At 57.7% G+C, this 12,530-nt stretch overlaps 1 protein-coding gene across 1 annotated transcript; it reads left to right on the top strand.

Moving 5' to 3' along the window:
• Nucleotides 1-9,104: 9,104 nt before the first annotated feature.
• SLC51A (solute carrier family 51 member A) lies at nucleotides 9,105-11,737 on the top strand. The gene is made up of 9 exons (XM_063167053.1): nucleotides 9,105-9,212; nucleotides 9,411-9,505; nucleotides 9,877-10,031; nucleotides 10,133-10,206; nucleotides 10,281-10,439; nucleotides 10,571-10,682; nucleotides 10,784-10,930; nucleotides 11,127-11,232; nucleotides 11,349-11,737. The coding sequence occupies exons 1-9, from the start codon at nucleotides 9,178-9,180 to the stop codon at nucleotides 11,483-11,485; spliced, it is 1,020 nt and encodes a 339-aa protein (XP_063023123.1). The 5' UTR covers nucleotides 9,105-9,177; the 3' UTR covers nucleotides 11,486-11,737.
• The last annotated feature ends 793 nt before the right edge of the window (nucleotides 11,738-12,530 follow it).

Raw genomic sequence — 12,530 nt, 5'->3', positions numbered from 1 at the left:
CTGCAGCCAGGGCCGGTGCAGCTCTGTGGGGCTCGTGTTGACCTGGAGCCCTCACCCTGCAGGGTCGGCCTGGCACAGTTCTGCCTATCTTGGCAGCTGCACCTCGGCCCTGCCGTGTGTCCTTGCTCTGATAGCAGCCCTGCCCCGGCAGCCCCTGCTTTTATCTGCGGGTCAGGGCGGCTGTGGCTGCCTCTGGGGCAGGGGGGCTGCGGGGCCGGGCCCTCCAGCAGTGTACAAACAAGCTCAGGATGTGAACACAATAGCCAAGGACTGGCCTTTGAAAAGCAGGGGGATGCAGCGTGGCCACCCTGGGGCACATCAAAGTCTGTCTCCCTGTGCACTGCCGAAAAAGCCCGTGTGTTTGATGGCTACCCATGGACCGGCCCCGGCACAAGGGACCAAGGGTTTGAGTGAGGGGAAGTGGAAAGGGAAAAGAAATCAGCAGGGAGAGAGCACAGGAGCTGGGACACAGTCATATGGCTCTCTTCCTTGAAAACATGGGCCTGTCATGAATTCCCTTGGTCCACTTTGTTGTGGCTCTTGCTGATCTGGAGTGCTGTATCTGGACTGTAGCCCACAGCCCCTCTTTCTCCTTTTTCAGTGCATCTCCAGGCAGGTCATTTTTCCAAAGTGCTTCATGTGCAATTTTGTAAGCCTTTCTCCTGAATCAGCATTTGCCACAGCTTCTCAGCTGTTGGGGTTTTTCCCTTCCAGACTTGATGGTTAGAATCCTAGAAAACCAGACATGCAATGTGGTATTTTGCTCAAGAAGGCCAGCAGGAAAGTTACTGTTACTGAGCAGCCTTGGGAACAGCTCTGTGCAATGGCTGGACAGAGCCATGGAAGGACATGAAGATAGGGTGGGAGTGATTTGTTTGATATGCGGGACATGTGCCTGCCCAGGGGTCCTGCAGTGCCTGCTGTACCTCTCTGGCAGGACCTGGTCCTGCAAGAATCCCTGGCTGCTCACTCCTGTGCTCCCAAAGGGCCTGGAAAGCCCAGGAAAGTTTTGCCTCCGATTTGCTCTGCAGCGTGTGCACACGTTGCTGCTTTTGGATAAAAGACAGCCTGAGCCTGCTCAGTGGGAACCACCCTCTATGATAAGGGCACATGTTGACTTAGAGATTAGAACTGTCCACTGCTTTGTTTTTTTATTATGTGCATTTATTGGTGTAAGAGCGGTGCAAAGGACACAGGAAAAGCACGACATGAAAAAGCCAGTACCGTGTGCAGCATTGCAGGCTCTGAGGGAGAAAAGGTGTCCCTAAGAGGGCTGGGTGATGGTTCTGCTCTTGGGGAGAGGCTGCAGCCTGCAGGTGCTGGCCCCAGGCATGTGGGAGCAGCAGGCAAAGCTGGTGCCTCGTCTGTGGATTTGTGATTGAAGGGGTCTCGTGGCCCTTCTTCTCCTGATGCCATTGTCAGGGCAATTAAACGCTCCCAGGCAGGTGCTAGAGCCTTTTGCAAACTGAGAGTTGGCTTTGCCTTGTTGACCTGCTGGGAATACTTTGTTTTATGGTGGATTAATCTTTCATAGCAATATCTGAAAGCAGAGAGGGGGCTTTAATTGGGGTGGGATTAGCACAATTGGGCTGGACAGGGGGAGCAGGAGCTTTCTCACTACCTGCTAATTGCCTCCTCTCTGCATTGGTGGCAGCTGCAACAGGCATCCTTTGGGGTGCAGACATGGCAGGGCTGGGCTCTTGCTCGGTGGGAAAAAAAATAAATCAGTTTGTATTTTTGTCTTGATGTGGCTTGAGAGTCAAAGTCTCTCCTGCAGCTAGAAAAACTCTTAGGTCAAACTAATGGAAACAACTTCCCCTGCCCACTTCCCCACTCCTCCAGTGAATAGTGGGCTGTATTTGGTTTTAGCTCCTGACTTTTAGTCATCTGTGGTCTGTAAAGGCATGGTCAGCAGGGTCTGTTTCTAACACCAGCCTCTCCTTTAGCTCCGCTTGGCTCAGTATCTCCACGAGAACTGCCCTGGAGGCTGCTGAGCCCCCGGTGCCAGTGCAGGCTCCCTCCTCAGCCTCATGCCATCACAGAGTTTGCTCACTGCCATTACCCCTCCCTGGAGAAAGCACCTTTCTTTGCCTGTGCTCATCCTGGTGGCTTTCATGGCAGATGTGAATTTGGAGATTTTATTTATTACTCAGTGATGCAAACATGGCAAAGGGGCCCAGGGTGATGTGCACCTCTCCTAGTGCTGCTCTAGCCCTCCCTTCTCTTCCTCATCATTGGAGACTGGGGCTGAAAGGCCTTGTCCCTGTGCTTTATCCCACAGCAGGGACTTGGGGAAGAAGTGACACCCAGGAGAGAGGCTTGTCCAGGGCTGAGTGTTGCTTGGCTGTCAGCAAGAACTGGTGATGCTGGGCCCCCACCACCTCTGCTTCAGCTCCCTGTGCCCCACAGGGTGCTGTGCTCACAGGTGTGGATACCAGCCAGGTGGACAAACCCATGTCCTACACATGTACATCACAAGTTGGGGCACACACATGTGTGCATGCACATGTACACCCCTACCCACACATGCCCCCAACATGAGTGTGCCCACACCTCTCCAGGCATGTCCATCCCCTCCCATCCCTCTGCCCCCTTGCCTGCCAAAGCAGGAGGGAGCAGGCAGCAGGTGGCAGGGCTTGCCCAGCACCTTGGTGTGGATGTGGCACTGGTAGAGGTGACAGGAAAGGAGGGGAAGCTGTTTTTCTTTTTTCCCATTGAGCTGTACTCGGGATGCTTTCCCACCTGCGTTGGGAGGCAGAATCACTCAGGGACAGCTAAGAAGTCCCACCAAGGGCTGAAGGCTTTCCCCAAGCAGGTGGGACTACTCCCTATGCCTGACTCAGGTGTTTGTGGGTGACCCCATGGGGTGGCCGAGGCTGGTGGGTGAGTGTCACAGAGCTGGGAAGGCTCAGGGTCATCAGGGGAGCAGCACCTCCCTTCCACAAACACAGTGTCTCTACTGTCCATCCGACTTTTTAAAACAGCATTTTCCCCTGTGAGCTTCTTGCAAGACAGACGAGTATGAAAATAAAGCTCCTGACCAAAGAAAACGTTCACAGCCCACTCAGAGGGTGTGTTAAGCTCGTCATTCACCAAAAGCAAACATCAGGAGTGACGTGGTTACTTTAGGTAGCTGTAGCAGAAAAAGGCCCCTCTGTTTTTCAAACAAGGTGCCTTTTCATTCAGAGGTTGGGGGCGGCTCTCAGAAGCCAGTGGCATGTCACTGGGACACCCACTGGAAATGCAGATGTTACCTTGCGGCTTGGATCAGGCAGGAAGCAGCTCCCAGTGCTGACCGTGGTATTTCCGCAGGGTCCCCAGCCAGGCTGGGAGCGCTGGCTGTTTGTTCATCCCCTTTGAAGGACACAAAGCCCTCATCACGCTGAGCCCCACAGCTTGGTCACTTCCCTCCTGGCCCAGGGCAGCGCCATCGGACATGGAACTGCTGGGAGGAAAAGCAAACAGAAAGGGGGCCAGAAGGGCTGGACAGAAGACGGGGGTGTTATCAGGTGCCCCATCTGTGAGGCTCTGTTGAAACGGGAGAGGAAGGCTGGGGCCATCAAAGCTGCTCTGATGGCCTCGATCCAGATCATAGAAAGGTTTCATCCAGCTTTGGTTGGACTTCTTTCTTCTCATGGGCTCCTCTTCCTTCCAAACCAGGGACAGGCCCCACCATCCTCTTCCTCTTCTCTGTTTGGAGGATGACCTGTGGAATGTTGGCCATTGCAAAGGGCAGCCCCCTGCCCTGGAGAGCCCCTTTGGTCATCTGTGGGGTCAGGGGACCCTTGGGTGGGCCAGTTACCCCAGGAATGGTTGGATTCATGATTGAGGCTATGGCATGGGCAATAAGCCAGCCTGTGGGGAAGAGTTCCCCACTTGGGGCCACACCCATCTCAGCTGATTTCAGTTTATGTGCACTGTACAAGATCCCAGATAGAATAGAAGGTCACACACACATTTATGGGTGTGTGTGTGTACATTGTGTGTGGCTTTTCTGTGAACATATGCACACGGTCAAATGATCTCAGCAGTTTGGGAAGACGTGTCTTGCTGACCTGAGCTGCAGCTGGGCTGCTGAGGGTTCCCAAGGCAGTTCCCTGTGGGGTGACCCCTTTATGTGCTCTGGGACAGACACAGTGACATCCTGGTTGTGCCAATGTCTCACTTCTCTTCCCAGCCGGGCAGCATGGGAGCCTAGTCAGGCTGGCAGCGTCTGTGGTGGCACCCAGACCTGTATGGGAAGGGACAGGAGGGTCCCTTGAGGGTTTCACCAGGGCTGTGCACAGGAGCTGGTCCCCCAGCTGTGGCAGAGCAGTGTTTCTGAGGGCTGGAGCATGGGGAGATTTTGCCCACACACCCTCTGCAGCACTTCTGTTTCCCAAGAAGGTTAGACATCCGGGACTGGCTTTTTGGTGAAACAGTGAGCTGTTCTGGTTAGCAAAACCCAGCTCTGCCCTGTGCCTCCCTGTGTGCTGCCCTCTGCCACTCTCAAGCCACCATTGCTGCCCCACAGCACCTCCTGGGAGTGTCCCATCATCCATGGCCAGGCAGGAGATGTGGGGGCTGTGGTCTCTGACAGGAATGATTCTGATTGCCTCGTGCTGGGAAAAGGGGATTTTCCCTGCCTAGAAAGGGAAGCTGCAGCTGGAAGGACTCCCACCCCAAACCTCTCCAAGGCCAGCATCTTTCCTGGTGACTTTGAGGCAGAGACTGAAGGCAGCCAGCTGGCTTCCATGACAGTATCCCCCTCTTCTAAAATGCCAGCTTGGTCTCTAAATAACACCTGGCATGGATGTGTCCCCAGGCACCACAGCAATAAGAGACAGAGCCCTCTATACTCTCATGCTGCAGGACTCATTTTACAGCTGGGGAAACTGAGGTACAGTGTGGTCCCTGACTCTGCCTTGCAGCAAACTCGTGGTGCAGCCCTGTGGGTTTGCAGGGCACTGGGAAGTGTTTTCCAGTGGCAGAGGGCCGGTCCCCCCTGCAAAGGGGAGGATTTGTGGAGGGCTGTTGCCCTGCCAGGGGGTTCACACTTTCTCCCAGCCCAGCTGTGCTGTCAGGGCAGCCCAGGAACCTTCACCTGCCCGGAGGAGGGATCCAGAGGGGCCCAGTGTCTCACAGCCCTGCAGCAGCCCCCCTGCCCCCATCCCCCAGGGCCCCTCCTGGCCATATCTCCCAGGAATGGTGGAGCTGCCTCTTGGGGCAATCAGTGGAGAACACATGGGCCTTATCTACAGGCCAGCTGTGGGAAGGGCTCCCTGCCATCCCTATCAGTGGGACAGCTCCAGACCTGGGGCAGAGGGGACCCAGCTCCACTCCTGCTGTGCTGGGGCCAGGGCTGGGGGCATTGTCACTGCCCACACTGACCATTGCAGGGGATGCTCAGAGTCCTGGGACCCCTCTCCAGTCTCCAGCCTGGTGGCCACTGTTGCTGTGACGCTGACAGATTTGCAGGGGTCCAGCCAAGGCCATTGAGCTGGGCAGTTGTGGATTGTGTTGGAATGTTGAAGGCAGATGGTGGCAGCAGTCTTATTATTGCCAGCAAAATCCACATCCCTCATCCACTTCCACCAAACTCTCAGCAGCAATTTCCTCACCGGGGAGATGCTTGCAGGGCTGAGGGGGGCTCAAAAGGACCAGCACCATGGAAAAGGCTTTCCTGCCCTTTCACAAATCCGATAGACCTTTATGTTTTATTTATTTCTGTGGTTGTGTCACCCTCCTGTTCCCAGTGGCTCAGCAGAATGCTGCTGGAAAACTGCTGGGGTGGGGATGCTGACTCTCTGCTAAACCCCAGGAGTGTGGGAAACAGTGTCACCTCTGGCCATGCAAAGCATGGGCATCCCTTTGAGGAGGTGCCTGTGGAGTGTGGTTTTCCCCAGAGGTGGGTGCCAGCCATCCCCCCACACTGTGAGGTGCCAATGCTCTCAGGGGGCTGGTCCTGCCTGGCACAGGGACTGGGCACAGCATGGAAGGTCCCTTGGGAGAGGGAGCATCCTGGCTGCTCTGTGCACTGAGCAGGGTCTGTCCCTCTGTGTCCTGTGACAGCAGTGACCATGGACCACCAAAAGCTCAGGGTGCAGATCTGGCTATGCTAGAGCTGGGCATGCGTTTCTCACTCCCCAGCATCCCAATCATCCACCGTGGCCTCAGGCTCTGGGTGGGAGAGGACAGTATGAGCAGGAATGTGTTTTGGTCTCCTACCAGCTCCTACCAAGGATATAAATGAGTTTTCTTCCCTGCCATGTCTGCTGAGATGGTCAGCCTGGGAGCCTGTGCCACCAAGGTCAGCCCCTCTGGCCATAACCACAGGGAATTAGAGATGGCTGGAAAACTCTATACAAATATTTGCATTTTAAGGGCTTTTCCAAGTATTTTGGGGAGTGCTGACATAGCAGCAGTGTGGGAGAGCTGGCATACTGGGAGGGTCTGCTTGGCTTTTTTTTGAGGGGAGGGGAGAAGCAGGATTCCCATGGTCAAAGAGTTTTGTTTAAAATAAGCAAAAAAAAAAAGAAAAAAAGAAGAAAAAAAAAAAGCTAAATGAGCAAATGGGGAGAATTTCCAGCACTGCTGCAGGTTTCTCTGCCAGCTCCTTGAGGCTAAACAGCCACCCTGATGCTGAGTGGACCACAAACCTTCAAACCACCCCTTGCCCTGGGTTGGTGGGTGTATGGTTCTCATCTCTGTGTTCTTTTTTCCTTCTCTGATGAAAGGGGTTTTGGCAGGAAAGGGAGTCCCTGTGGCTGCTCTGCCCTGGAGCATCCTGAAGGTCTGGGGCTGAGGTAGAACTGGTGGGAGCCTGACCCATGTGTTGCCCCCCATGCCCATGCCAGGGGATGCTTTTGGCTATGGTAGCAGCCTGTGTGGAGAATCCTGACTGGGGAACAAGGGTGGCCATGGCCCTGGTGGCTTCAGGATCATACATCCCAGGCACAGACAGGGGCTGGAATAAGGGAGCAGTTGGAGGGACTCTGGGCTCTCCCATCCCACTGCATTCCCCCTCTCCACACCCATTTCCGCCAGCTCCTGGGGCAGGTTGAAGCAAGCAGGGAGCTGGCACGTCCTGTCCTGCTGGTGCAGGGGGGGCTCAGCACCTTGGGCTGCAGGGTGAGAGCCCTCCATGTGCCCAGGGGACAGCTCTGGGGTGGTGGCACCCAGACCCCCAATGACTGTCCACAGCAGGACAGTGTGTGTGTGTGTCCTGGCCCCATGCAGGTGTCTTGGGCATGGTGATGGGGCTGGGGGTCAGTGCAGGTGGGTCAGTGCTGTGGGTGTCACTGCTGGGTATGCAGAGGGGAGTGTGTGCAGCAATGGAGCCCTCCTTGCACACTCATGCCGAGCATCAAGGTGTGGGGCTGCCCTCTGCCCTGGGCTTGGGGCCCAGCCGTGTTCTGCATCCCCTCACGGGTTGGAAGGTTGCTCCATGCCCCACAGCTGTACTGGCACCTCGGGGTGTGCTGTGCTTGGGGAACGCAGGGGACCAGGGCTCAGTCAGGCTCAGGTACCACCTGAGAGGCCAGATGCATCATCATGGTGCTACAGCAGTGAGTCAGGGACAGCCAGACACAGGTGTGGAGGGCAAGGGGACCGGCATGTGCCCCTGTGCAGCGGGCACCCGTGGGTGGTGCTGGCCCTGGGCTATGCCAGGCAGGGGAAGAGGCTCCTGCACGTGTCCGGGCAGTGCAGGACGTGTGGCTGCCTGCTGGGGCTGGGCTCTGCTTCCCTGGGGCCAGGGATACGTGCAGATCATCCCAGTGCTGATGGACCCCGGGGGATGGGCACCAGGTGGATGAGCAGGACAGCAGGACTGCCCTGACAGCCTGCAGGGACTGTCACATAAAGGCCAGCGCAGCAGATGTCACAGGAGCTGACGTGTTTCTTCAGCCATAGGCAATGCTGGTGATACAGGGGGGCTGGGTGGGGGCCCCTATTGGTGCCATGCACGCTGTGGGGCCAGGAGCAGCCATGGTGAGGGGTCTGCTGGTGCAAGGTGTGGGTAATTGTGTGTGTGAATGTGAGTGCAGAGGGCTGGGTGTGCAGCACCAGTGTGTCAGGTTAGGTTACTGCATATAGGGCAGGAAAGAGTATGTACAGTGTGTAGGGACAGGGATACGGGGCTTGGTTAATGGGGCTGAGAGGAGGGGAGGGCCAGGTGTGCACAGAGTCCCCACAGGACTCCCTCCTCCTTCATCCCACTCCCTCCCACTGAAGCATCCACATCCACTCCCTCCTCCCGGCCCCTCCCCACCATCCCATTCCCATGACAACAGCAGCATCCTGCTCCTAGAGCAAGGTGCAGAGCACTCATCTGGGGCCCTGGTGCCACTCTGGTGGCAGCAGAAGCCCCCTGCCAGAGGGGCAAAGGGTGGCGGTTCCAAGGGAACCCAGTATAAACCAGAACTCATTTTTCTTGGTGCACTGGGAGAACGCCTGGAGCTGTGGACACCCCTGGAGCCCATGATGATTCTGGGATCCATCTAAAACCAGGGAACGCTGCTTCCCTGCCTGAGCCCCCAGCATCCACTCAGACTGTCCCCTCCAGCCCCATGGTCCTCTCCCCAGGCCGGGGCTCTGCTGCTGTCCGCAGGCCGGGGCTCTGAGCGCTGGCCAGCCCTGCCCTCTAGTGCCCCTGAGCTGCTCCGTGCAGGGCTCAGCCCCGGCTGCCTGGAGCGGGGACCCCCGGAGCCCTCGCAGGGCCCACGGAGCAGAGCAGGGGCTGGCACCGCCCCGCACCCCGACACTGCTGCTGAGGGGACATGAGGACACCCATGAGGGGACATGAGCCCACGTCCCGGAGCCTCCAGAGCACCACCAGCCCATGTCCGCGCTGCCGAGGGCGCAGCGGTGTCACCCCAGCACAGGCGCCCTGCGCCCCGGGCCTTGGCACACGCGGGCGTGCCCGCTCGGGTGACAATTGCCTTCCCGGGTCGATAACCTGGTGGCCAAAGCCCTCGGAGGGCCGGGATGGCGAGAGGCCACGCCAATGGGTGCCCGCGGCTGCGGGAGAGGGAGGGAGGCTCTGCAGGCTCCGGTTGAACTGGAGGGAGGCGCGGCATCGTCCCGCGGTCCCTGCCCCGGGGACTCTGACCCCGTGGGCCGGCCGGGGCAGCCGAGGCAGGCGGTGCCGAACAGCCCCACAGGCACCGGGACGGAGACAGCGAGGAGCCGAACAGGATGGAGCCCACTTGGGAGCTGGCAGATGACCCCAGGTGAGTGCTGGAGACTCCCGTGCCGCTTTGCAGCCGGGCAAATCCAACTTTTTGGATCGGAACTTTGGATGATTCATTCCCTCTGTAAAGGAAGGGAGGCCTTAGTGGTGAGGCAAACCAGCCAGGGGACTGCTCAGACCCTGCGGGGCCGGGTGTCCCCGTGTCCCTGTGCAGCACTCTCCCGGTTCTACTCCGCAGGTTCTCCCGCCCTTTGGTGGAGATGCTGATCAGGAACTTCAGCGTGCCGGCCGCCTGCTTCTCCCTGCCGCCCACCTCCCAGCATCTGCTGCACCGTACGTGTGGGGACAGGGTGGGCAGGACCCTCCTGTTGTCGCTGGCAGGAGCAGGACAGGGATAAAGGTGGTAGGGTGGCCGAGGCAAGAGCAGGTATGGAGCAGCCTCACAAGTCAGAAACTGGTGCCAGGGTCTTAGCCTCCCATCCCATAGTCCTGCCTGTAGAGATGGGGACAGCCCAGGAAGGGCCAGCACAGGGGCAGGTGTCATGGGACGGGGAACAGTGGCACAGAAGGGCCAGCTCCGGCATAGACAGGCATGTCCAGGGCATGGCACAGAGCTTCCTAAACCTGGGCAGTGGTGGGTCGAGGGGCAGCTCCCCAGGGGGGACTGGACAGGATGAAGACAGCTTCTCACCCCTCCCTGGCAGAGCTGGACATAGCCCAACTCATCATCCTGGGCCTCTGCACCATCATGACGCTGCTGTCAGTTGTGATCTATGTGGAAGAGGTTTCGTACCTCTTCCGCAAGATCCGCTGCCCTATCAAGATGAAGACCCTCTGCTGGAGCAGCTCAGCCCCTACGGTGAGCTGGGCTCTGGGGGTGCTGGGGGGCCAGGGCCACCCAAGGGGTGCCAGCCCGCAGGAGGGGGGAGTGCCAGTGTGCCAAGCTCACATGTCCCCCAGGTTGTGTCAGTGATCAGCTGCTTTGGCCTGTGGTTCCCGCGCTCCATGATGGTGGTGGAGATGGCAACCACGGCGTGAGTATCACCCACCCTGGGACAGGGCACCACAGAGCCCACAGCGCTTGACCTGCCTTCCTCCTCTTCCCCAGGTACTTTGCTGTCTGCTTCTACCTGCTGATGATGGTCATGGTGGAGGGCTTTGGGGGGAAGGAAGCACTGCTCAGCACCCTGAAGGATGTGCCCATGGTGGTCAGCACTGGGCCCTGCTGCTGCTGCTGTCCCTGCCTGCCCAAAATCACCATGAGCAGGTGAGGGGGAGCTGGGATAAACCTCTGCCCCTGGAGAGCTTTCACCCCGTGCTTCTGCTGGGCTGGAAGAGAATTCCCTGGGCAGAGACCTGGGGACTTTAGAGTGCTACCTGTCTCTCTCACCATGCCAGGAAAAAGCTTAAATTGATGATCCTGGGGACTTTCCAGTACGCTTTCTTCAAGGCAGTCGCTGTCTTCCTGGGGCTGGTCCTGGCCACCGATGGGAATTACAACCCTGCTGACGTGAGTGCCAAAGCACAGGGATGGGCAGGTTGATGACCTAGACAGGAAGCCTCCACCTGAACTTTGTCAGCCCAGTAATGTTTTCTGTGTGTCCCCCTCAGATTTCAGGGGAGAGCGTGGCCCTCTGGATCAACACCTTGATTGGTGCCTCTGCCCTCTTTGGGCTGTGGGGCCTGGGCATCCTCTTCCGGCAGGCCCGGCTGCACCTGGCTGAGCAGAACATGCAGGCCAAGTTCACCTGTTTCCAGGTGAGCCCCTGTCCTGCCCAGCTCCCTCCTAGGTGAGGGGTTCTGCAGCACTGATGGGGTGAGGCAGCATGAGGGAAGATGGTGGGGCAGGAGCCACTGCTGGGTGAGAGCCCCGCTGGCTGCAGGACGGGGCGAAGGTGAAGGCTGAGAGCTGGGCAGCAGCACAGCCCTCACAGCAGGGTGTTGGTGGTTGCAGATCCTGCTCCTCCTGACGGCACTGCAGCCTGCCATCTTCAGCATCCTGGCCAACAACGGCAGCATTGCCTGCTCGCCGCCCTTCTCCTCCAAGGCCAGGTCCCAGCGTAAGTAGGGAGATGAGAGAGCAGCACTCCCAGCCAGGCCCCTCCATCATGGAGATGGCATGGGGGGTGGGCATGGTGGCTGAGGGCAGCTTCAAATGGCCCCTCTCCTGTTCCAGAGATGAACGTGCAGCTGCTGATCCCACAGACCTTCATCCTGGCGGTGCTGACACGGATGTACTACCGCAAGCAGGACGACAAACCGGGCTACCAGCCCGTGAGCTTCGCACCCGCAGGCTCCGACGCCAAGGCGTGAGCAGGAGGGAGACTGGAGTGCCAAGGGCAGAGTGGGGTGAGGGGTTGGTCTACCCTGCACAACCTTCTCCTCCTCCACTGGCCATGGGGAGCTGCTGGCAGCAGCAGAGGCAGGAGGGGAAAGAGCATCTTGGGACAGAATGAAAGGTCTGAAACCTGAAAGCCATAAGCCAAGGGGGTCCATGGAGCCACCTCCAGCCCAGGGGCTCTTGTCTAGCACTGAGTAAAGATAAATATTTACAAGAGTCTCGCATTGGTGACTGGCTTCATATTATCTCTGCCTAGGCTGGGTGGGCGATGACTCCATGCAGGGGGAGGAGGATGGAGCCCAGACTAACACAGCCATGGCGTGGGACTGTCATGGGATGCCCAACATCCAGCTGTGACACTGAGCTCTGGGTGCTGCTGGCTGGGGTCCCAGAGCCAAGGCAAAGCCCAGGACAATGGTGATTTCTACCAGGATATCAGGATGGATCTGGCCCGTCCCTGGGGCCTGCCCTCTGTGGGACTAGCTGCTCCTGAAAGCACACAGGGAGCATCCACACCTGCCAGTTAGGTGCCAGGTAAAGGAAGGAGCCTTGAAGCACCTTCATAACACTGGGAATTAGTCAATGCTGCCTTAACCAGCCTCAGTCCAGTACCAGTATCTGCTCTAGACACGGGGATGGACATCAGGAGCAGTAACAATTTGCAGAAACCACTGGGTAATCTTTTGACCCCAAGTGTTCATTACAGACACCAGAAGCACAACTTAGCCCATGGTTTCAAATGAGCAGATCACATGTTAAGAAAAGTTGCAGCATTCTCCAATGCTCTTGCTTCTACCACCATCCCTGGTCCTTCTCAATTCTGTCTGTTGCTGTTGTTCTTTGCCATCAGAAAATCCTTTCCCGGGGCTCACACCCCAGATCTACAGAGGAAGTGAAATGGGGCTGTTTCACATGAATAGATGCCTCTAGATTTGGCAGCATCAAACTCCACAGGGCTCTTCACTGCATGCTAGTAAACTTTTGTTTTTCTGCACTTTTTGCTTCATATCTCTTCTG

Source organism: Melospiza melodia, chromosome 12 (genome assembly GCF_035770615.1).
Source record: "Melospiza melodia melodia isolate bMelMel2 chromosome 12, bMelMel2.pri, whole genome shotgun sequence".
Lineage (NCBI taxonomy): Eukaryota > Metazoa > Chordata > Aves > Passeriformes > Passerellidae > Melospiza > Melospiza melodia.
The sequence above is the reverse complement of the archived record's forward strand: the minus strand, read 5'-3'. Positions and strand labels throughout refer to the sequence as shown.

Bases quoted from the DNA above. Each gene is read 5' to 3' on its own strand.
- SLC51A (XM_063167053.1), top strand. From the start codon at position 9,178: ATGGAGCCCACTTGGGAGCTGGCAGATGACCCCAG. The intron at 9,506-9,876 runs GTACGTGTGGGG...CCTCCCTGGCAG, and splicing joins CTCCCAGCATCTGCTGCACC to AGCTGGACATAGCCCAACTC. The intron at 10,032-10,132 runs GTGAGCTGGGCT...CATGTCCCCCAG, and splicing joins GGAGCAGCTCAGCCCCTACG to GTTGTGTCAGTGATCAGCTG.